Source organism: Coregonus clupeaformis, chromosome 14 (assembly GCF_020615455.1).
Source record: "Coregonus clupeaformis isolate EN_2021a chromosome 14, ASM2061545v1, whole genome shotgun sequence".
Lineage (NCBI taxonomy): Eukaryota > Metazoa > Chordata > Actinopteri > Salmoniformes > Salmonidae > Coregonus > Coregonus clupeaformis.
The window spans coordinates 45,522,100-45,547,552 of NC_059205.1; the positions used below are offsets into that span (position 1 = coordinate 45,522,100).

The window sequence follows — 25,453 nt, forward strand, 5'->3', positions numbered from 1 at the left end:
GGCAGGCTATCGGTCGTCTATTTTGTCATGCATCACTCCCTAAACGGAATCAAATACTTCCAGGGGAGAATGATCAGGCATAGATTGTAACGTTACAAAGTGTCTGTAAAATGTTATTTTTTCTAGACTAATTGTATCCATTGCATTGATACAAATTGTTACATTGTTATAAAGTGTTTCAACCTTCTTCCACGAAAGGGCGGAAGGGTATTGACCACATTTGATAGCGGACGTCTAGGCATGGGCATATTTTTTGGTGCCAAATCAAATGTGGCTGGCCCTGGCCTAGACTATAAAATTCCCGTTTTATAGGAGAATCCTGATAAACAAAGAACAGCTTCAATATCCAAGTATTACAATATTTCATCCAATTTCTGTTCCACCTATTAAAAAGGTTTCAGGCTGCCAAGCATGGGCAAGAAACGTTGTCTATTACTTTGAGTAAGCTATAAGAATACATTTATTTAACACCTCCCTATGCAAAAGAAACCAAAATGTATAGGAAAATATTCTCACCATTAGGCCAGCTACATTCAAACATTATGGAATAGAATGCCCTCTAAAGGTCATAGAAACAGCGCCACCCGCAGGACAAAGAAATAGTGGAAGAGAATGGATAAAGAGGTAATAAATAAATTCAGAAAGATGGAAATAAAGAGCAACAAGTACAGAAATGTTTTGTTTGACTTTTTTTAACTCAAAAAACGTGTAACATGGACAGGGAGGCGATCCAGGCACCTCAGTTAGCAGAATGCCAAATGCATGAGGAGTACTCCTTTAAGGTAGTAGTTACAGTGACCAGGGGGTACAGGGTACGATGACAGTACATGTTAAAAAACTGGAACATAAAAACAACGCTGGTGTGATATATGGGACATGGGTAACCGTCCGTTTCATGTAGTTCATACAGGGCCCTTCCTTCACTTGGCTTTTTTCAGTCTTTATAGCGTTCTAGGCATAAGGGAAATATGGTAACGTTTCACAAACGTTCTAGAGCTTTGTTTTGGTCCAGGCTTTTGGTACAGTAGGTTCCACTCTTCTTCCATAGGCGGATCTATTTGAGTGGCAGCTCTGAGAGATCCAGTGATCCAATGAGAAGCGACAGGGAGACGGGTCCAGTGCAACTCCACCCTTAGCATTCATAGCTGGAACATACTCCAAGCAAGGTGTTTGTGTGTACAGGGTATGCTTGTAAGCAGGGTGTGTGTAAGCACTTCGGAGAAAGTGTGCATGTATATTTACAAGGCTTTGTATGTATCTGTGGGCCCTCCAGCACACTCTTTTAAGGGTGCAACGTTACTTTAGGAATGTAACAAAAGGATAGAGATATTATCTTATTCCCCCACTAGGTTCATTGGTTGACCTAGGTGGTGCTGTCTGAAAAAGTAACAACAGGTGACCATCACAATCTTTTCAAGGGGCGGGGGACCCAAGGTGCACAGGGTGTTGAATTGTTACTAGTTCTCTTTGGGCCCCAGCTTCTGCGTTTTCTGCTTATTCTGTGTCTACTATGGTTCTTTTGAGCAGCTAAAGTGCACAAGTAGGTACACATTTCTGGCAAATAATTCAGATGAGGTGACACTAGTTAAATAGGGACTATTTGATCTACAATGCACTGAGGCCCAATGAAAACCAACATATTGCCTTGAGAGGCCCAATGAAAACCAACAGTTTGCCCTGAGGCACTAGGGTCTCTCTCTGCTGCAAACATCGCTTTATACTTATGACTTATTACAGGGATAATGCATGGCTGTTATTGCTAACCAGCTCCATTCAAGTCTAAGAGCCTCCGAGGTCGGCTCCATCTGAGCTGGTCATGACATGGTTGACAAGGAAGCTCATCCATCACAGGGACGGGGCATATCTGAAATGGCACCCTGTTGCCTATATAGTGCCCCTAAGTTAAAAATAAGTGCCCTATATAGGGAATAGGGTGTCATTTCGGATGGAGCTACAAATCGATTACCATGTTGTCTTTACGTGGTTATCTTCTTCATCACATTATTTAAGACAAGTTCCCCCAGACATTTAAGCTCCATCAGGCTTTCCACAATCACGGTTGACCTCTACACTACGAAATGCAGCTTGAACTTTAAGAAGTATAGGCCAAATCCTAACCTGAGATACACCTGGGTTAACTCAAACATTTGAACACTGTGCATTAATGTCATTGGGAGACGAGTTATCCGGGAATATCAAGTTAGGATTCCGCCCTAAATGATTGCTTATATCTTTACAGGGTTAGTAACTCTACCAGGGCACACAATGGGAGTTAAAACCCTCAGGTGGCTTTTGGGAGAGGCAGGAATTCTGGGAAATTGCGTTTACTGAACATTTAAAGCTTTTGCCTTCATTAGAACTGAGAATCTGCATTGAATGCATTGTAATATTCAAGTCGCCTTAGGTGAGCCAACGCAGACACTTCTCTCCAGGACTAAATGTGAGAACGCACACACATCGTGTTTCTTGGCTGGAATTACTAACAGAATGATACATTCAACAAATGACCCAAAGTGAGAAAGAAGTGTTCAAGCTAGGAACAAATAAAAACTATTGGATCATGGAATGACTTAGATTTCTGCTACAGAGGAATATAATGTTTTATAGTTTAATTCAACTGAAAATATTAATTTCTGTTATCTAGTAAAAAAAAGACGCTAGACACACCCAGGAAGTGGAAATCAGAATGGACAGGGTGGGTGGATCAGAATGGAGATGATTGGTAGGTGAAGAGGCCAATCCCTGCACATCCCCAGACACACGCGACACCGCACTCCTAACTGGCATTGGGTGTGCTGCCCTGAGATCTAATGGAAAGGCACGGACCAGGAACAACTCTGGGCCCTAATGATAGCACGGTCAGTTTAAACTCCTGGCCCTACTGATGGCTAAACTGAAGTTGAGAACAGAGCTCTGCGTTATGCTGCTTGGTGGACACAAGGCTGCGCAACAACGCAGATAGAACTAGGATGTCTAGAACAGACGGTATGTATTAAAAGTGAGTAGGGCTCAGCTTTTCTCCTGACCATGTGACCTGACAAGGAAAAACTCATGTCACATGACCAAGAAAAAGTGAGGGCTCTTAATAGTGAAATATCTTCTATAGAATCTATTTATATCTACTGTGCAATGTCACTTATGGGGGCGTTGTGCCGTGGAAGCACAGCCCAGCTCTCAATGGAATGTTGCAGATATTTGGCTAGCTCTGAGAAGAGCAAGAAGAGATATAACGATAGTAGAAAATCCTGCCATTCTCACACCTACCACGGCTTACTGAGAGAGACTGCATTAGCTCACACTGGTAACTAAAAATACTAGATTTGGCATGAAAGTAAACATAATGCTATAGTTAAACCATATTGGAAGGTTCTGATGATAGGGAAGGGGTGGGCTTGTTTTGAGAGAATTGTCCAATCGGAGCCTCCTGAGGGTTTTTGAACATACAAAGTCATTTTATAGGATGAGATGCCCTCAAGCAATGGTCTCTGATCAGACTTAGAATCCCCCTCCCCAACAGGTCCTGGAACAGTTCTTATGGGCAACATCCGCAGACACTTTAGCAGCCATTTCAAATCAGAACCACCCATTTTTTAAATATATATATTTTTTTCACTCCCAAATGTTTTAGGCATCTCTCCCCTCGCATAAATAACAATTAAATGTACATTCAACAAAATAAAATAAGAACCAAGGTATTCGTGGAAGAACTTATAGCACATGGAAAGAACAGCCACATTAATATAGTCATCTTCATCATCATGGTAATCCAAAAATGTAATTAGAAAGTAAAAAAAACAGACTGATTGCAGAGGAGTGTCTGATCACTGTTCAGAGTCCATCGATCTCAGTCTTTTTTTATATTAGATCATTTCTGATTAACCATCTTGAAATCAAAAGTTAGTCCACCCGTTTGTTCTTCCTGATATCTACATCAACATTTACAGTCTTGGTGTTTCGTCTCTTCCTCATGAATCTGAAATTACAGGTGACGTCAACTCTGTACTAAATGGTCCATGAACGTAACAAAACAAAGTGGCTTAAAAGTAGCTGTTCCAAGGTGTGTGTCATATTTTTATGTCTCCAATTTTGTTCATCTATCTACGCCTATATTCATGTCTTTGTACTCTCTGTGTGTGTGTGTGTGTGTATTTATGCGTGTTGTATTTATGTCAATACATGTAAGGTGCAGATAGGCAGCTCTGTGATGGACTGATTGGAGAAGCTGACGAGGGGGCAGGTCAATCAAATGATCGATCGACTGATTGATGGGGGAGGAAGGGTTTCAGGGGGTCAGGGGGGCGTGCCCCTAGGAGGGGCGTGGTCCTTTAAAGAGGTTCTGAACCCATGCTATGGATGCAATGGGTCTGGCCTGATGTCAGGTGTCCTCGTCAGTGTCCTCGATGAGAACTTTGGTGTCCCGGGTCTTGGTCCTGAGAGGGAGGGAGAGAGAAAGTTTAGTAGACGGCAACACAGCCATACGTTTTATATAAGGTGTGTGCGTTATTACCATACTGGGAAGCGAGGCATGGCCGTCTCAGGGACATGCTGTAGCATTGTGTGGGTGTGTATGCATGCGCATGCCAATGTGTGTGCATGTCAATGTGTGTGTGTAGCTATTCTATAACCATACTGGGAAGCGAGGCGTGGCCGTCTCAGAGACATGCTGTAGGAGCGTTTCCAGTTCTTCTTGCCCAGGCGGTTCCTGACTCCATCCTCCTGGTCCATCATCTGCTCCAGCAGCGTCTGGTCGTCAGCATTCAGCGGAGCCACTGAGATGTCCCTCACGGCACGGAACTCACCACAGTTATTCAGGTGCTCGTTCTCTAGACGGAAGAAGTTCCAGACAAAACGCCTGCAGTGGAGAGGGGGAGGAAGAGAATATCAAGTGAAATGTTGTTGAGATGTTTCAATGTTCGTATGGGAAGAGAAAGAGAGAATTATGTATGAAATATCCTTGAGGTATTTAGTGGCTAAATAGTTGCCTTTTAAAATCTTCTGGAGAAAGAGCTCCACCTAGAGGGCACCATAACAGTAGGCAGACCTGAAATGTCCATTCACAGGAAATATGATTTTGGCATAGAAAAAGGGTGTTTGAGAGACAGAGGGTAGGGGGAAATAAAGAGAAAGGAAGAGAGAATGCAAAGAAAATATAGAACACAAGAGACAGAGAGCGAGAGAGAGCGAGATGAATGCTATTTGGCCCTAATCAGAGAGTACACAGTGGCAGAATACCTGACCACTGTGGCTGACCCAAAATTAAGGAAAGCTTTGACTATGTACAGACTCAGTGAGCATGGCCTTGCTATTGAGAGAGGCCGCCGTAGGCAGACCTGGCTCTCAAGAGAAGACTGGCTATGTGCACACTGCTCACAAAATGAGATGGAAACCGAGCTGCACTTCCTAACCTCCTGCCAAATGTATGACCATATTAGAGACACATATTTACCTCAGATTACACAGACCCACAAAGAATTCCAAAACAAATCCAATTTTGATAAACTCCCATGTCTATTAGGTGAAATACCACAGTGTGCCAAAAGAAAAGGGCAACCAGTGAAGAACAAACACCATTGTAAATACAACCCATACAGTGCCTTGCAAAAGTATTCATCCCCCTTGGCATTTTTCATATTTTGTTGCATTACAACCTGTAATTTAAATTGATTTTTATTTGGATTTCATGTAATGGACATACACAAAATAGTCCAAATTGGTGAAGTGAAATGAAAAAAATTACTTGTTTCAAAAAATTCTAAAAAATAAATAACGGAAAAGTGGTGTGTGCATATGTATTCACCCCTTTGCTATGAAGCCCCTAAATAAGATCTGGTGCAACCAATTACCTTCAGAAGTCACATAATTAGTTAAATAAAGTCCACCTGTGTGCAATCTAAGTGTCACATGATCTGTCACATGATCTCAGTATATATACACCTGTTCTGAAAGGCCCCAGAGTCTGCAACAACACTAAGTAATGGGCACCACCAAGCAAGTGGCACCATGAAGACCCAAGGAGCTCTCCAAACAGGTCAGGGACAAAGTTGTGGAGAAGTATAGACCCGAGAGACAGATTCCAACACCTGTCAAATGTAAACAAATCCTCCTCCAAATATGGTATTTTACAGTTAATACCTTCAATGGCACTCACACACACAAAGTCCCCCCCCCCAAAAAAAAATACTACTATTATGGTTATGAATGTATGGCACTCCTTTATGTACAATAGCTACTAGCTACCATTTTCTATTAGATTGTTCTTTTTAAGTAACACTGCATACTCCATAACCCCTGAGGGGGCATTGACTGACTGGTCCGTTGTGACAAAGCTCTTAAAAGAAAAGGAGACAAAATGAGAATGGACTCTACCTACATGTGTATTTATCCTACTGTTTTTACCAAACAAATGTCAATTAATTTTACCCGAAACTTTGAACATCCCACGGAGCACCATTAAATCCATTATTAAAAAATGGAAAGAATATGGCAACACAACAAACCTGCCAAGAGAGGGCCGCCAACCAATACTCACAGACCAGGCAAGGAGGGCATTAATCAGAGGCAACAAAGAGACCAAAGATAACCCTGAAGGAGCTGCAAAGCTCCACAGCGGAGATTGGAGTATCTGTCCATAGGACCACTTTAAGCCGTACACTCCACAGAGCTGGGCTTCACGGAAGAGTGACCAGAAAAAAGCCATTGCTTAAAGAAAAAAATAAGCAAACACGTTTAGTGTTCGCCAAAAGGCATGTGGGAGACTCCCCAAACATATGGAAGAAGGTACTCTGGTCAGATGAGACTAAAATTGAGCTTTTTGGCCATCAAGGAAAACGCTGTCTGGCGCAAACCCAACACCTCTCATCACCCCGAGAACACCATCCCCACAGTGAAGCATGGTGGTGGCAGCATCATGCTGTGGGGATGTTTTTCATCAGCAGGGACTGGGAAACTGGTCAGAATTGAAGGAATGATGGATGGCGCTAAATACAGGGAAATTATTGAGGGAAACCTGTTTCAGTCTTCCAGAGATTTGAGACTGGGACGGAGGTTCACCTTCCAGCAGGACAATGACCCTAAGCATACTGCTAAAGCAACACTTGAGTGGTTTAAGGGGAAACATTTAAATGTCTTGGAATGGCCTACTCAAAGCCCAGACCTCAATCCAATTGAGAATCTGTGGTATGACTTAAAGATTGCTGTACACCAGCAGAACCCATCCAACTTGAAGGAGCTGGAGCAGTTTTGCCTTGAAGAATGGGCAAAAATCCCAGTGGCTAGATGTGCCAAGCTTATAGAGACATACCCCAAGAGACTTGCAGCTGTAATTGCTGCAAAAGGTGGCTCTACAAAGTATTGACTTTGGGGGGGTGAAGTTATGCACGCTCAAGTTCAGTTTTTTTGTCTTATGCATGTTGGGTAAATCAAATGATACAAACCCCCCAAAAAATAAATTTTAATTCCAGGTTGTAAGGCAACAAAATAGGAAAAATGCCAAGGGGGTGAATACTTTCGCAAGCCACTGTATTTTTGTATTTATTTTCCCTTTTGTACTGTAACTATTTGCACATCATTATAACACTGTACATAGCCATAATATGACATTTGAAATGTGTCTATTCCTTTGACACCTTTGTGAGTGTAATGTTTACTGTTAATTTCTGATTGTTTATTATCTATTTCACTTGCTTTGGCAATATAAACATATGTTTCCTATGCCAGTAAAGCCCTTTGAATTTAATTGAGTGAGAAATAGTGAGAGAAAGAGAGGGGGCGAGAGATAGTGAGAGAGGGGTAGAGAGAGATAGGTAGTGAGAGAGAGTGAGACAGATAGTGAGAGAGAGGGGGAGAGAAAGAGATAGTGAGAGAGATAGTGAGAGAGAGATAGTGAGAGAAAGGGGGAGAGACATAGTGAGAGAGAGAGAGAGAGAGAGGGGGGAGAGAAAGAGATAGTGAGAGAGATAGATAGTGTGAGAAAGAGAGGGAGAGAGAGATAGTGAGTGTTCTCACCTGAAGACCTCCAGAGGGGCTAGGATGGTGGCCACGATGTCTGCAGCTGAGGGTATCCCACTGACCGTGCTCAGGGAGAGGGGTATCGTCCAGGCAAAACGCAGCAGCACATCCTCCAGTATGGCACAGTAGTAGTAGGCCTGAAAACACACATTATCATCACATACACATCTTCTGAAATGACAGAAATAGTAGGCCCCCAAAAAATATTTTAATTATTATTTTATAAATTATCAGACATCCTCTCTGTTCCTCTTTGAGGCATATGCTTTCGCCAACAATATATATACAGTACCAGTCAAAAGTTTGGACACACCTACTCACTCCAGGGTTTTTCTTTATTTTAACTATTTTCTACATTGTAAAATAATAGAAGACATCAACACTATGAAATAACACATATGGAATCATATAGTAACCAAAAAAAGTGTTAAACAAATATATATTTCTGATTCTTTAAAGTAGCCACCCTTTGCCTTGATGACAACTTTGCACACTCTTGGCATTATCTCAACCAGCTTCATGAGGTAGTCACCTGAAATGCATTCCTTCTTAAATGCATTTGAGCCAATCAATTGTGTTGTGACGAGGTAGGGGTGGTATACAGAAGATAGCCCTATTTGGTAAAAGACCAAGTCCATATTATGGCAAGAACAGCTCAAATAAGCAAAGAGAAACGACAGTCCATCATTACTTTATGCCATGAAGGTCAGTCAATACGGAACATTTCAAGAACTTTGAAAGTTTCTTCAAGTGCAGTCGCAAAAACCATCAAGCGCTATGATGAAACTGGCTCTCATGAGGACCGCCACAGGAATGGAAGACCCAGAGGATAAGTTAGAGTTACCAGCCACAGAAATTGCAGCCCAAATAAATGCTTCAGAGTTCAAGTAACAGACACATCTCAACATCAACTGTTCAGAGGGGACTGTGTGAATCAGGCCTTCATGGTCAAATTGCTGCAAAGAAACCACTACTAAAGGACACCAATAAGAAGAAGAGACTTGCTTGGGCCAAGAAACACGAGCAATCGACATTAGATCGGTGGAAATCTGTCCTTTGGTCTGATGAGTCCAGATTTGAGAGACGTGGTGCAGGTGAACGGATGATCTCCGCATGTGTGGATCCCACCGTGAAGAATGGAGGAGGAGGTGGAGAAGGTGTTATGGTGCTTTGCTGGTGACACTGTCTGTTATTTATTTAGAATTCAAGGCACATTTAACCAGCATGGCTACCACAGCATTCTGCAGCGATACGCCATCCCATCTGGTTTGTGCTTAATGGGACTATCATTTATTTTTCAACAGGACAATGACCCAAAACACACCTCCAGGCTGTGTAAGGGCTATTTGACGAAGAAGGAGAGTGATGGAGTGCTGCATCAGATGACCTGGCCTCCACAATCACCCGACCTCAACCCATTTGAGATGGTTTGGGATTAGTTGGACCGCAGAGTGAAGGAAAAGCGGCCAACAAGTGCTCAGCATGTAGGAACTCCTTCAAGACTGTTGGAAAAGCATTCCTCATGAAGCTGGTTGAGAGAATGCCAAGAGTGTGCAAAGCTGTCATCAAGGCAAAGGGTGGCTACTTTGAAGAATCTAAAATATATTTTGATTTGTTTAACACTTTTTGGGTTACTACATGATTCCATACGTGTTATTTCATAGTTTTGATGTCTTCACTATTATTCTACAATGTAGAAAATAGTCAAAATAAAGAAAAACCCTTGAATGAGTAGGTGAGTCCAAACTTTTGACTGGTACTGTATATTGAACAAAAATATAAACGCAACATGTAGTGTTGGTCCCATGTTTCATGAGCTGAAACAAAATATCCCAGAAATGTTCACACATTTTTATACATCCCTGTTAGTGAGCATTTCTCCTTTGCCAAGATAATCCATCCGCCTGACTGGTGTGGCATATCAAGAAGCTGATTAAACAGCATGATCATTACACAGCTGCACCTTGTGCAGGGGACAATAAAATGCACTCTAAATTTCAGTTTTGTCACACAACACAATGCCACAGAGGTCTCAAGTTTTGAGGGAGCGTGCAATTGTCATGCCGACTGCAGGAATGTCCACCAGAGCTGTTGCCAGAGAATTTAATGTTCATTTCTCTACCATAAGCCACCTCCAACTTCGTTTTAGAGAATTTGGCATTGTCGTGCCATTCATCCGCCGCCATCACCTCATGTTTCAGCAAGATAATGCACGGCCCCATGTTGCAAGGATCTGTACATAATTCCTGGAAGCTGAAAATGTCCCAGTTCTTCCATGGCCTGCATACTCACCAGACATGTCACCCATTGAGCATGTTTGGGATGCTCTGGATCGACGTGTATGACAGCCTGTTCCAGTTCATGACAATATCCAGCAACTTCACACAGCCATTGAAGAGGAGTGGGACAACATTCTATAGGCCACAATCAACTCTATGCAAAGGAGATGTGTTGCGCTGCATGAGGCAAATGGTGGTCACACCAGATACTGACTGGTTTTCTGATCCCCACCCCTACCTTTGAAAAAAAATTTGTCTGTGACCAACAGATGCATATCTGTATTCCCAGTCATGTGAAATCCATAGATTAGGGCCTAATGAATTTATTTCAATTTACTTATTTCCTTATATATGAACTGTAACCCAGTAAATCTTAGAAATTGTTACATGTTGCATTTATATTTTTGTTCAGTATATACAGTGGGGAGAACAAGTATTTGATACACTGCCGATTTTGCAGGTTTTCCTACTTAGAAAGCATGTAGAGGTCTGTAATTTTTATCATAGGTACACTTCAACTGTGAGAGACGGAATCTAAAACAAAAATCCAGAAAATCACATTGTATGATTTTTTAATAATTAATTTGCATTTTATTGCATGACAAAAGTATTTGATCACCTACCAACCAGTAAGAATTCCGGCTCTCACAGACCTGTTAGTTTTTCTTTAAGAAGCCCCCCTGTTCTCCATTCATTACCTGTATTAACTGCACCTGTTTGAACTCGTTACCTGTATAAAAGACACCTGTCACACACTCAATCAAACAGTCTCCAACCTCTCCACAATGGCCAAGACCAGAGAGCTGTGTAAGGACATCAGGGATAAAATTGTAGACCTGCACAAGGCTGGGATGGGCTACAGGAAAATAGGCAAGCAGCTTGGTGAGAAGGCAACAACTGTTGGCGCAATTATTAGAAGTTCAAGATGACGGTCAATCACCCTCGGTCTGGGGCTCCATGCAAGATCTCACCTCGTGGGGCATCAATGATCATGAGGAAGGTGAGGGATCAGCCCAGAACTACACGGCAGGACCTGGTCAATGACCTGAAGAGAGCTGGGACCACAGTCTCAAAGAAAACCATTAGTAACACACTACGCTGTCATGGATTAAAATCCTGCAGCGCACGCAATGTCCCCCTGCTCAAGGCAGCGCATGTCCAGGCCCGTCTGAAGTTTGCCAATGACCATCTGGATGATCCAGAGGAGGAATGGGAGAAGGTCATGTGGTCTGATGAGACAAAAATATAGCTTTTTGGTCTAAACTCCACTCGCCGTGTTTGGAGGAAGAAGAAGGATGAGTACAACCCCAAGAACACCATCCCAACCGTGAAGCATGGAGGTGGAAACATCATTCTTTGGGGATGCTTTTCTGCAAAGGGGACAGGACGACTGCACCGTATTGAGGGGAGGATGGATGGGGCCATGTATCGCGAGATCTTTGCCAACAACCTCCTTCCCTCAGTAAGAGCATTGAAGATGGGTCGTGGCTGGGTCTTCCAGCATGACAACGACCCGAAACACACAGCCAGGGCAACTAAGGAGTGGCTCCGTAAGAAGCATCTCAAGGTCCTGGAGTGGCCTAGCCAGTCTCCAGACCTGAACCCAATAGAAAATATTTGGAGAGAGCTGAAAGTCCGTATTGCCCAGCGACAGCCCCTGCTTTTCTGATGTATCAAATACTTATGTAATGCAATAAAATACAAATGAATTACTTAAAAACCATACAATGTGATTTTCTGCAAAATCGGCAGTGTATCAAATACTTATTCTCCCCACTGTATATATGATTAAATCAGCACCTTTATTCAATATTTTGGTAGGTATAGCTTTTTTTCAAAGGTGTATACTAACTTTCTGAGGGTAGACGATCTCCTCTCTGAGTAATGTGTTATCGCCTGCGTTGCGGTCAAACAAGCCCCAGTCCATCTTCAGGTCCCACACCAGGGTGTAACAGGAACTGACTATGGAACAGCCAATCAGCAGGTAGAAGAAGATCTTAGCTTCGTTGTGACTCGCAGCTAGGAAGAGAGAGGCAGAGGCATACCAGCTTGACACCAAAATATTGAAAACACAAACATATTGAGAAGGTCAAATAAATAAGTGAGTAAACATTGTTTTATAAAGGACATTTCATGCTGAAACCCTCAAATGAAACATCAATGGTATTCACTAAGTTTATGGTTTATATTTAGGAGAATGTTTTACAGCTTTGTCATTCTATTTTTTAATTTTTTAATAATCTTATTCAATTATTTGATATATTTTACATGTGATAAAGTCACACAGAGGGACAGAGATTATTATAGACACCAGTGATAATCTGAAGTACCCAAAAGAGCCACTAGATGTATTGTGCTAGATTATATAAAATCCTTGAAAGATACCAAAATTCTGGTACTTTACTGGTAAACTTCTAAAGTTTCCAGTAATATACCCTCCCTTTGCAACCCTAATACAGTGGGGGGAAAAAAAGTATTTAGTCAGCCACCAATTGTGCAAGTTCTCCCACTTAAAAAGATGAGAGAGGCCTGTAATTTTCCTCATAGGTACACGTCAACTATGACAGACAAAATGAGATTTTCTTTTCCAGAAAATCACATTGTAGGATTTTTAATGAATATATTTGCAAATTATGGTGGAAAATAAGTATTTGGTCAATAACAAAAGTTTCTCAATACTTTGTTATATACCCTTTGTTGGCAATGACACAGGTCAAACGTTTTCTGTAAATCTTCACAAGGTTTTCACACACTGTTGCTGGTATTTTGGCCCATTCCTCCATGCAGATCTCCTCTAGAGCAGTGATGTTTTGGGGCTGTCGCTGGGCAACACGGACTTTCAACTCCCTCCAAAGATTTTCTATGGGGTTGAGATCTGGAGACTGGCTAGGCCACTCCAGGACCTTGAAATGCTTCTTACGAAGGCACTCCTTCGTTGCCCGGCGGTGTGTTTGGGATCATTGTCATGCTGAAAGACCCAGCCACGTTTCATCTTCAATGCCCTTGCTGATGGAAGGAGGTTTTCACTCAAAATCTCACGATACATGGCCCCATTCATTCTTTCCTTTACACGGATCAGTCGTCCTGGTCCCTTTGCAGAAAAACAGCCCCAAAGCATGATGTTTCCACCCCCATGCTTCACAGTAGGTATGGTGTTCTTTGGATGCAACTCAGCATTCTTTGTCCTCCAAACACGACGAGTTGAGTTTTTTACCAAAAAGTTATATTTTGGTTTCATCTGACCATATGACATTCTCCCAATCCTCTTCTGGATCATCCAAATGCACTCTAGCAAACTTCAGACGGGCCTAGACATGTACTGGCTTAAGCAGGGGGGACACGTCTGGCACTGCAGGATTTGAGTCCCTGGCGGCGTAGTGTGTTACTGATGGTAGGCTTTGTTACTTTGGTCCCAGCTCTCTGCAGGTCATTCACTAGGTCCCCCCGTGTGGTTCTGGGATTTTTGCTCACCGTTCTTGTGATCATTTTGACCCCACGGGGTGAGATCTTGCGTGGAGCCCCAGATCGAGGGAGATTATCAGTGGTCTTGTATGTCTTCCATTTCCTAATAATTGCTCCCACAGTTGATTTCTTCAAACCAAGCTGCTTACCTATTGCAGATTCAGTCTTCCCAGCCTGGTGCAGGTCTACAATTTTGTTTCTGGTGTCCTTTGACAGCTCTTTGGTCTTGGCCATAGTGGAGTTTGGAGTGTGACTGTTTGAGGTTGTGGACAGGTGTCTTTTATACTGATAACAAGTTCAAACAGGTGCCATTAATACAGGTAACGAGTGGAGGACAGAGGAGCCTCTTAAAGAAGAAGTTACAGGTCTGTGAGAGCCAGAAATCTTGCTTGTTTGTAGGTGACCAAATACTTATTTTCCACCATAATTTGCAAATAAATTCATAAAAAATCCTACAATGTGATTTTCTGGATTTTTTTTCCTCAATTTGTCTGTCATAGTTGACGTGTACATATGATGAAAATTACAGGCCTCTCTCATCTTTTTAAGTGGGAGAACTTGCACAATTGGTGGCTGACTAAATACTTTTTCCCCCCACTGTATATCTACTGTACTAATGTCTGAGGAGTACAGTAGTATTATTATAATACAATATCAGGACACTTACGATTCTCTTTGTGAGTGCTGTACAGGGCAGCGAAGGTGACCACGAAGAAAGTGGTGGAGTATTTCCCGGCGTTGACCAGGTGAGGGAAAGCCCGTTTGGAGTCGCGGTAACGCCGCAGGCACTGCACGAAGCGGAACCACGCCGGTAGACACTGGATCACGGCCCGCACTCCGTACGAGTACGAGTGACACACGCCTCCACCTATCGGAAAACACATTGATTATAAATGAACAGATAAAATCACGCACACGGTACACGAGTAGGAGTGACAAACACCAGCACCTATCTCAATGATTATCAATCAACCAATAAAATCTGCCGAATATGTTCCATTGAAATTCCCCTCTGTTGGATGGATTGGATATTTTCTTTCCAGAAATGCAATTCAACATACTCAATTGACTTGAGTTTTAGATGGAGTTGACTCCAACACTTCTCACCCATAAAATCAATAATATTGATAAAACATGCTTGAACAGGGCTAGGTGGCGGTGGTGGTGTGTTTGTTTGGACTGGATAATGTTTGTTGTGTTTGCATTATGTGTGTTTGCAGTGAGCTGTATGTGTGGACTAGGTTATGTTTGTGACTGGGCTATGTTTGTTTGGACTCAAGTTAGCTTTGTTTGGACGAAAGTCTTGAGGGTATGTTTAGTGTGGGCTAGATTGGGCCGTAGGCTTGTTTTGACTGAGCTTTGTGTGTTTGGATAAGGCTGTGTTGAGTTGTGTTGTGTTGAGTTGTGTGTGTGTGAGAAAGAGAAATACAGACAGAGAGAGGAGAGAAGGACAAAGGAGGACAGAAAAAATAAGAAAAGCCCCGATTGTTGAACTGACGGATTGAAGGTCTGAAACTCTAACAAGCTTATTTTCAATGGAGCTTGGAGTGTGTTATTGTGTGTGTGTATACAGTGCATTCGGAAAGTATTCAGACCCCTTGACTTTTTCTACATTTTGTTACGTTACAGCCTTATTCTAAAATTTATTAAATTACTTTTTTCCCACATTAATCTACACACAATACCTCATAACGACTAATTTATTTACATAAATATTCAGACCCTTTGCAATGAGACTCGAAATTGAGCTCAGGTGCATCCTGTTTCTATTGATCATCCTTGAGATGTTTTCTACAACTTGATTGGAGTCCACCTGTGGTAAATTCAATTGATTGGACATGATTTGGAAAGGCACACACCTGTCTATATAAGGTCCCACAGTTGACAGTGCATGTTAGAGCAAAAACCAAGCCATGAGGTTGAAGGAATTGTCCGTAGAGCTCCGAGACAGGATTGTGTCGAGGCACAGATCTGGGGAAGGCTACCAAAAAAATTCTGCAGCATTGAAGGTTCCCAAGAACACAGTGGCCTCCATCATTCTTAAATGGAAGAAGTTTGGAACCACCAAGACTTTTCCAAGAGCTGGCCGGCCCGGCTAAACTGAGCAATCGGGGGAGAAGGGCCTTGGTCAGGGAGGTGACCAAGAACCCGATGGTCACTGACAGAGCTGCAGAGTTCCTCTGTGGAGACAGGAGAACCTTCCAGAAGGACAACCATCTCTGCAGCACTCCACCAATCAGGCCTTCATGATACAATGGCCAGACGGAAGCCACTCCTCAGTGAAAGGCACCTCACAGCCCGCTTAGAGTTTGCCAAAAGGCACCTAAATGACTCTCAGACAATGAGAAACAAGATTTTCTGGTCTGATGAAACCAAGATTGAACTCTTTGGCCTGAGTGCCAAGCTCCACGTCTGGAGGAAACATGGCACCATCCCTACGGTGAAGCATGGTGGTGGCAGCATCATGCTGTGGGGATGTTTCGCAGCGGCAGGGACTGGGAGACTAGTCAGGATCGAGGTAAAGCTGAACGGAGCATAGTATAGATGAAAACCTGCTCCAGTGCGCTCAGGACCTCAGACTGGTTCGAAGGTTCACCTTCCAACAGGACAGCAACCTTAAGTACACAGCCAAGACAACACAGGAGTGGCTTCGGGACAAGTCTCTGAATGTCCTTGAGTGGCCCAGCCAGAGCCCAGACTTGAACCCGATCGAACATCTCTGGAGAGACCTGAAAATAGCTGTGCAGCGACGCTGCCCATCCAACCTGACAGAGCTTGAGAGGATCTGCAGAGAAGAATGGGAGAAACGCCCCAAATACAGGTGTGCCAAGTTTGTAGCGTCAAATCCAATTAGACTCGAGGCTGTAATCATTGCCAAAGGTGCTTCAACAAAGAGTAAAGGGTCTGAATACTTATGTAAATGTAATATTTCAGTATCTTTTATTTTTAATACATTTGCAAATATGTCTAAAAACCTGTTTTTGCTTTGTCATTATGGGGTATTGTGTGTAGATTGATGAGGGACAAAAATGATTTCATCCATTTTAGAATAAAGCTGTAACGTAACAATGTGGGAAAAGTCAAGGGGTCTGAATACTTTGAATGCACTGTATGTGTGTGTTTTTGTGTCTCAGTGCGTGTATGTACACGTGTATGCGTGTGTATCCATGTGTACTCGTGTGTGAATTCATTGCTTACTGTCCCGCAGTAGCCCGTCCTGTTGCTTCCAGTCGAGCTCGAAGCTGTAGAAACAGATGAGGTACTCCAGGTCCATCAGAACCACCCCTAGAGAGTTGAGCTGGTCAGCCAGCCAGAAGTCTGCAAACTCTACCCTGTGGAACGGGGCTGTCACCACACGGAACTGGAGGAGAGGGAGGGATGGATATGGGGAAACGTAGCGAGGGGGGGAGACAAGAGAGAGGGAGAGAGGGAAATAGAGCGAAAGGGAAACAGAGAGAGAGAAATAGAGAGAGAGTGAGACAGAGGGGAAAAGAGAGATAACTATATATTACTGATTAGGATACAGAATACAGCATTTGGCAACATCATGATGCCAGGCACATGTTCAGACATGTTCAGCAGCTTTCTGAGCGTCTCACTAGCAGTTTGAGGAGCCAGAAGCGTGACTTGTAGTAGAGGGTCTTGAAGGGGTTGATGAGGAAGAGGAAGAAGAAGCCGTAGAGGACCAGGGGGTTGGCCTGCATGGGCACCAGGATGGACTTGGAGAACAGACAGGACAGGATGCTCACACACCACAGCACCCCCAGGAAACCAGCAATCTATGTGGAGGTGAGGAGAGAGAGAGAGGTTCACTTGTGTTGTAATTTGATTGCATTTTCAATCGATTACTGTGTCATTACGTTCTACTGCTTATTGCTTTGGCAACAGTTGATTGCTAATTTCATACCAATAAAGGGAGAGTGAGAGAGAGAGATGGGGGGGAGAGAGAGAGAGAGAGAGAGATGGGGGAGACCGAGAGAGAGAGAGAGCAAGAGAGATAAAGGGAGAGAGAGAGACAGAAAGAGAGAGATAAGGAGAGAGAGAGAGAGAGAGAATTCAAGCAAATGACTTGATACTAATGTGAAAAGCTTGATTCAGTAACAATAAATGTGAACACAAAAAGACACATAGGTACAAGTAATAACCAGAGCTGTATGAATAAAACACAATCAGTATCCAATCAGGCCCAAACTCCTACCTCAAAGAGGTGCTGGTGGGAGAGGTTGTTGCGGGGGTTGAGCTCGAAGATAAGCACGTGGTTGACTCCCCGCCTGGCGCCAGCCATACGTGTTGATGCCCAACAGGAAGAGGAACTCGATCAGCAGGAAGCCGCCGCGGTAGATCCTCACCAGCGGCCACACGTTGGCATTCTCTATCACAACCGCAGCTAGAGGGCAAGACGGTTAATAACACATTCATAACGTATTAATAACACAATAATGGCACATTTCTGTCAATAACTGAGCTATCAAACCCTGAACTAGAGGACTAGGGCCTGTATGAAAGAATGATGGACGGAGAAACTCTCACTATGGAGCTAATCTTTTCACATGGTAAAGCGCTTCACACCACCATGGTTTAAAACCTGTGTTACAGCCTCAGTAGCAGAGGGGAGGAGGATAATAGGGGAAAAGCAGGGAAGACAGGCATACCTGTGATGACGACAGTGACCATGAGGACGAGGAAGACTCCACAGTACAAGCCGACCCTAAAGGTGGTCCACGCCGGAGCAGGCTGTGCAGCACCCAGTGGGGGCACTCGTAGCCTCTTCATGGCTCGCTGTCTGTCTCCTCCCTCCAACTCTTGTGTTACCAGGGCCTGAGAGAGAGAGAGAGAGAGAGCAAGAGCGAGAACTTTAACACTGTATATAGACATAATATGACACTTGAAATGTCTTTATTATTTTGGAACTTCTGAGTGTAATGTTTACTGATAATCTTTTATTGTTTATTTCACTTCTGTTTATTATCTATTTCACTTGCTTTGGCAATGTAAACATATGTTTCCCATGCCAATAAAGCCACTTAAATTGAAATTGAAATGAGACAGAGAGAGTGAGAGAGTCACAGCTAAAAGACAAAAACTGAAATGATTATAGTACATTGCTACGAGCCAATACTTCTCATTGATAAGAGGGGGAAAAAAAATGTCTGTCAAGTCCAGTACCTCAGTCTCAGAGATGAGCTGGGTGATCTTCTTGCAGGTGTAGAAGGGGGCGACCTCCACGTGGGCCACGCGCCAGTCGGCCCCCCGCGATGTCTCCAGGATCTTATCATGCTTCTTCAGGATTTTACGGAAACCTGTGAAGTTCAGATTCTGGGGAGAGGAGAGGAGAATGGTTATAAGTAGGAGTCTCTCTGATAATTTTTTCGGATCCCTCAGATACATTTTTTGGACCATCAGTAGGGTTCTCCCAGATTCTTTTATTGTACAGATATGACAATGGTATATCAGACTGTATAGCACGGGTATGACAACAAAATACTTTTTACTGTTCTAATTACGTTGGTAACCAGTTTATAATAGCAATAAGGCACCTCAGGGGGTTTGTGGTATATGGCCAATATACCACGGCTAATGGCTGTGTCCAGGCACTCCGCGTTGCGTCATGCTTAACAGCCCTTAGCCATATACCACACCTCCTCAGGCCTTATTGCTTAAATAAGCCACATCACTCAGGATTTTGTGGCAGGGCAGGCAATTTGTTGATTCTTAATGTTTAGTTGTAGAACTATTTATCTGTTTTTAATTTTGGATATAAATGATTTATTTTAACATAATTGGTTAAAAAATACACAGGTCACAAAATTGAAATTAAGCAATATACCCCATTACTAGTAATAGATTTCTTGTTTTAGAAACATTAGAAAGAATGCTTATAATTTTTGGGGTGATTTTTGGTGTAATAACGGCAATAAAAAAACAAATGCCTGGTAAAAAAACTGAGTGGCTAGTAGATTTTTTTCATCTACCTGCCACAGTGGTTGGTGGACCAAAAAGTTCATTTCCCACCCTGGTAGTGTCTACTAACTTCATAATTCTGCAGCAGGATGAGGCTGAGGTAGTGTCTAGTGATAGTGTTTAGGGCACAGGACTTTGGTGGCACCTTAATTGAGGAGGACAGACTCATAGTAATGGCTGGAACGGAATAAATGGAATGGTATCAAACACATGGTTTCCATGTGTTTGATACCATTCCATTCACTCCATTCCAGCCATTACTAAGAGTCTCTCCCCCCCCAGCAGCCTCCTGTGGTCTAGGGGTAGTGTATAGGGGGTAGTATCTAGGGTTTAGGGTACTAACCTGGTAGTTCTGTAGCAGGATGAGGCTGAGGTAGAACTCGGAGAAGGCCAGCTGCAGGTCCTTGATGTTGCGGTGTTTGCAGCGCTCCTGCTGGGACAGGTGGAAGACGGCCTTGCGGCGGCGACGAAGGCCTTGCATGCTGCTCTCCCGCTGGGCGTCCAGCGACGACTGCAGCTCATTCTGGAGAGTGGCGAAACGACGCTGGGCCTCTGCTAGCTTTTCTGGAGAGGGGGAGAGAGGAGAGGGGGAGAAAAGAGGGGGAGAGAAGAGAAGGAGAGAGAAGGAGGAAGGGTCATGGGTAGGAGAGAGAGGGAGATTAAGTAAGAGAGCGAGGCAGCCTGATTCTGTCTCTGTTGCCTAACTATTGGTTTCTGGCAGGGAGATTCACTCCCTAAGGGTTTAAATGTTTGTCTTCTGAACAGATGGGCCTTTAGTGGCCTAGCCAGTGGTGGACAGTGGAGGAGCGTGTGACTGTTTGCTAATCACGCATTGTGAATGTGCTGTAGTTTTTTTGTACAATCATAGAAATAGGCTAGCTAAGTAGAGACACACGGTGGTTTGGTTATATCAGGTGCATGTATTCCAGCAACAGAAATGACAACACATTGTTGTACACAGTTGTACAGTTACCTGAGTAGAATGTGTTGATTTTGGCCAGCTCCTTCTCGCACGCCTGAAAGAACTTCTCCTCAAACTTGGCGTAGTATCTCTTGACTGTGTCTTCGTCTGTGACTGGAAAGAACGAGGTAAAACGAGGTGTTAATAAAAGACAGGAGAAGAGAGGAAGAACAAGAAAAACTAGGTCTTATAAATCTGACGTATTTTCAAGGGGTTTGCAAATGTCTTTGAGACCTTGCTATTTTTGCTACTTGTGATATCCCATTCATTTCACATTTGATGTATTCCAACACTGGCACCCCTGATTTAAATATCTAGTCAACTAAATACGCAAGCCCTTGTTTAGCGGGAATCCATCAAACATGTTTAAAATGACTGAATCCCTAAGACTGTGTTGAGACAGGCTGTCTTAAGAGATGATGTGGTAAGTTATTTAGAGACTCAGCAGTGAGCAAGGCTTCTGTACATACATGACACAGTCATTACTTAACCTCTCTGGGCTTATTCAGCACATTCAGGTGGCATGACATTGTGAAGAAAATATATAATGCACAATGTGTCCCAGACCAGCACTAAAACACAGATTATCCTAATCAGAGTCTTGTGGATTAGTTGAATTGGGTGTCTAAAAAGAGTGATGCACGTGAGACCAAACCCTGCACACATTGCGGCTCTCTAGGAACACTGGTCTAAAATAATTGAAATTAAGTACATTATGTGCCTCGATACACTGCTACCTCACTCCTGTAATACCCCAGGGGGCCAACAGGCGGAGCCATTGCAGAGAGGGCAGCAGCTCGCAGGTTTTTTCCAAGTAATTCCCAGTGTAACAGTAGTAGGTTAACTTACTGTAGGGCTATGGGTAGTCCAGACAGGTACCTCTGACTCAGTGTCTGAGGACTATCTGTGAGTCAGAACAGCCAGACTCTGTGGTCTGGAAAAAACAAGGTGGGTGTCTGAGATAATTCAAGGAGTCTACCTTCCACTTACCCCTTACAAGCTCATGTATGTTTTATCTGGTGCATTTGTGCTGGGATAGAAAAAAAGCAGGCACATACTGTGGCCCCAGCAGGACTGGAGTTGTGGAGAATGCTGTCCCCTGTACAGTGCATTCGGAAATTATTCAGAACCCTTGGCATTTTCCACATTTTGTTACGTTACAGCCTTATTCTAAAATGTATTAAAATGTTTTTTCCCCCTCATCAATCTACACACAATACCCCACAATGACATAGGAAAATCAGGATTTTTGAAATTTCTGAAAATGTATTAAAAATAAAAAAACTGAAATATCACATTTATATGTAGTACCAGTCAAACGTTTGGACACACCTACTCATTCAAGGGTTTTTCTTTATTTTAACTATTTTCTACATTGTATAATAATAGTGGAGACATCAAAACGATGGAATAACATATGGAATCATGTACTAACCCTTTAAAAAACCAAAACATTTAAAATATATTTTCGATTTGAGATTCTCAAAGTAGCCACCCTTTGCCTTGATGACAGCTTTGCACACTCTTGGCATTCTCTCAACCAGCTTCATGAGGTAGTCACCTGGAATGCGTTTCAATTAACAGGTGTGCCTTGTTAAAAGTTAATTTGTGGAATTTATTTTCTTCTGAATGTGTTTGAGCCAATCAGTTGTGTTGTGACAAAGTAGGGGTGGTATACAGGAGATAGCCCTATTTGGTGAAATACCAAGTCCATATTATGGCAAGAACAGCTCAAATAAGCAAAAAGAAACAACAGTCCATCATTACTTTAAGCCATGAAGGTCAGTCAATACGGAACTTTTCAAGAACTTTGGAAAGTTTCTTCAAGTGCAGTCGCAAAAACCATGAAGCGCTATGGTGAAACCGACTATCATGAGGACCACCACCGGAATGGAAGACAAAGTTACCTCTGCTGCAGAGGATAAGTTCATTAGAGTTAACTGCACCTCAGATTGCAATCCAAATTAATGCTTCACAGAGTTCAAGAAACAGACACATCTCAACATCAAATGTTCAGGGGAGACTGCGTGAATCAGGCCTTCAAGGCCGAATTTCTGCAAAGAAAAATCTGTCCTTTGGTCTGATGAGTCCCAACCGCCGTGTCTTTGTGAGACACAGAGTAGGTGAACAGATGATCTCCGCTTGTGTGGTTCCCACCATGAAGCATGGAGGAGGTGGAGTGATGGTGCTTTGCTGGTGACACTGTCTGTGATTTATTTAGAATTCAAGGAACACTTAACCAGAATGGCTACCAAAGCAATCTGCACCGATACGCCATCCCATCTGGTTTATGCTTAGTGGGACTATCATTTGTTTTTCAACAGGACAATGACCCAACACACCTCCAGGCTGTGTAAGGGCTATTTGACCAAGAAGGAAAGTGATGGGAGTGCTGCATCTGATGACCTGGCCTCCACAATCACCCGACCTCAACCCAATTGAGATGGTTTGGAATGAGTTGGACCGCAGAGTGAATGAAAAGCAGCCAACAAGTGCTCCGTATATGTGGCAACTCCTTCAAGACCGTTGAAAAAGCATTCCTCATGAAGCTGGTTGAGAGAATGCCAAGGGTGTGCAAAGCTGTCATCAAGGCAAAGGGTGGCTACTTTGAAGAATCTAAAATCTAAAATATATTTTGATTTGTTTAACACTTTTTTGGTTACTACATAATTCCATGTGTGTTATTTCATAGTTTTGATGTCTTCACTATTATTCTACAATGTAGAAAATAGTCAAAATAAAGAAAAACCCTTGAATGAGTAGGTTTGTCCAAACTTTTGACCGGTACTGAATGTGTGTGTGTATGTGTGTCCTTCCCTCTACAGAGTAGTACTGGTACTGTAAGTATTCAGACCCTTTATTCAGTACTTTGTTAAAGCACCTTTGGCAGCGATTACAGCCTCAAGTCTTCTTGGGCATGACGCTACAAGCTTGGCACACCTGTATTTGGGGAGTTTCTCCCATTCTTCTCTGCAGATCCTCTCAAGCTCTGACAGCTATTTTCAGGTCTCTTCAGAGATGTTTGATTGGGTTCAAGTCCGGGCTCTGGCTGGGCCACTCTAGGACATTCAGAGACTTGTCCCTAAGCCACTCCTGCGTTGTCTTGGCTGTGTGCTTAGGGTCGTTGTCCTGTTGGAAGGTGAACCTTCGCCCCAGTCTGAGGTCCTGAGCGCTCTGGAGCAGGTTTTCATCAAGGATCTCTCTGTACTTTGCTCCGTTCATCTTTCCCTCGATCCTGACTAGTCTCCCAGTCCCTGCCGCTGAAAAACATCCCCACAGCATGATGCTGCCACCACGTTTCACCGTAGGCATGGTGCCAGGTTTCCTCCAGACGTGACATTTGGCATTCAGGCCAAAGAGTTCAATCTTGCTTTCATCAGACCAGAAAATCTAGTTTCTCATGGTCAGAGTCATTTAGGTGCCTTTTGGCAAACTCCAAGTGGGCTGTCATGGGCCTTTTACTGAGGACTGGTTTCAGTCTGGCCACTCTACCATAAAGGCCTGATTGTGGAGTGCTGCAGAGATGGTTGTCCTTCTGGAAGGTTCTCCCTTCTCCACAGAGGAACTCTGGACCTCTGTCAGAGTGACCAGCGGGTTCTTGGTCACCTCCCTGATAAAGGCCTTCTCCCCCGATTGCTCATTTTGGATGAGTTTGGTTTCAAACTTCTTCCATTTAAGAATGATGGAGGCCACTGTTCTTGGAGACCTTTAATGCTGCAGAAATGTTTTAGTACCCTTCCCCAGATCTGTGCCTTGACACAATCCTGTCTTGGAGCTATGGACAATTCCTTCAACCTCATGGCTTGGTTTTTGCTCTGACATGCACGGTCAACTGTGGGACCTTATATAGACAGGTGTGTGCCTTTACAAATCATGTCCAATCAATTGGATTTACCACAGGTGGACTCCCATCAAGTTGTAGAAACATCTCAAGGATGATCAATGGAACAGGATGCACCCGAGCTCAATTTCGAGTCTCATAGCAAAGGGTCTGAATACTTATGTAAATAAGGTATTTCTGTTTTTTATTTGTTATAAATTTGCAAAAAGAGCCCGGACTTGAACCTGATCGAACATCTCTCGAGAGACCTGAAAATAGCTGTGCAGCGATGTTCCCAATCCAACCTGAAAGAGCTTGAGAGGATCTGCAGAGAAGAATGGGAGAAACTCCCCAAATACAGGTGTGCCAAGCTTGTAGCGTCATACCCAAGACTCCAGGCTGTAATCGCTGCTAAAGGTGCTTCAACAAAGTACTGAGTTAAGGGTCTGAATACTTATGTAAATGTGATAATTCAAACCTGTTAACAAACCTGTTTTTGCTTTGTCATTATGGGGTATTGTGTGTAGATTGATGAGGGGAAAAAAACATTTAATCAATTTTAGAATAAGGCTGTAACGTAACAAAATGTGTAAAAAGTCAAGGGGTCTGAATACTTTCCAAATGCACTGTATTAAAGGAATAATCCACTTAAAAACAATATTTGGGTATTTCTTTCATTAGTCCACTGTTGATACAGTCCCACATTTTTTTGCATGTCAACAATCAAGCTTTCAAGATATAGGACTTTCAAAAAGCAAATTGTAACTTGCCACATCTTTTTTTAATTTTAACTTTATTTAACTAGGCAAGTCAGTTAAGAACAAATTCTTATTTACAATGACGGCCTACACCGGCCAAACCTGGACGACGCTGGGCCAATTGTGCGCCGCCCTATGGGACTCCCAATCACTGCCAGTTGTGATAGAGCCTGGAATCGAACCAGGGGGTCTGTAGTGACGCCTC

General features: G+C 43.1%; 1 protein-coding gene across 1 annotated transcript in view; it reads right to left on the bottom strand.

Annotated features, from left to right (window-relative positions):
- Positions 1-442: 442 nt before the first annotated feature.
- Positions 443-25,453, bottom strand: part of LOC121580837 (xenotropic and polytropic retrovirus receptor 1 homolog) — a 58,297-nt gene continuing 33,286 nt past the window's right edge. Inside the window, 13 exon segments of the mRNA XM_041895915.2 lie at positions 443-4,430; positions 4,631-4,852; positions 8,005-8,144; positions 12,139-12,305; positions 14,416-14,616; positions 16,947-17,109; positions 17,348-17,527; positions 17,947-18,015; positions 18,017-18,135; positions 18,401-18,566; positions 18,915-19,064; positions 20,053-20,273; positions 20,683-20,784. Coding sequence (XP_041751849.1) covers positions 4,376-4,430; positions 4,631-4,852; positions 8,005-8,144; positions 12,139-12,305; positions 14,416-14,616; positions 16,947-17,109; positions 17,348-17,527; positions 17,947-18,015; positions 18,017-18,135; positions 18,401-18,566; positions 18,915-19,064; positions 20,053-20,273; positions 20,683-20,784 — 1,955 coding nt within the window. The 3' untranslated portion in view covers positions 443-4,375.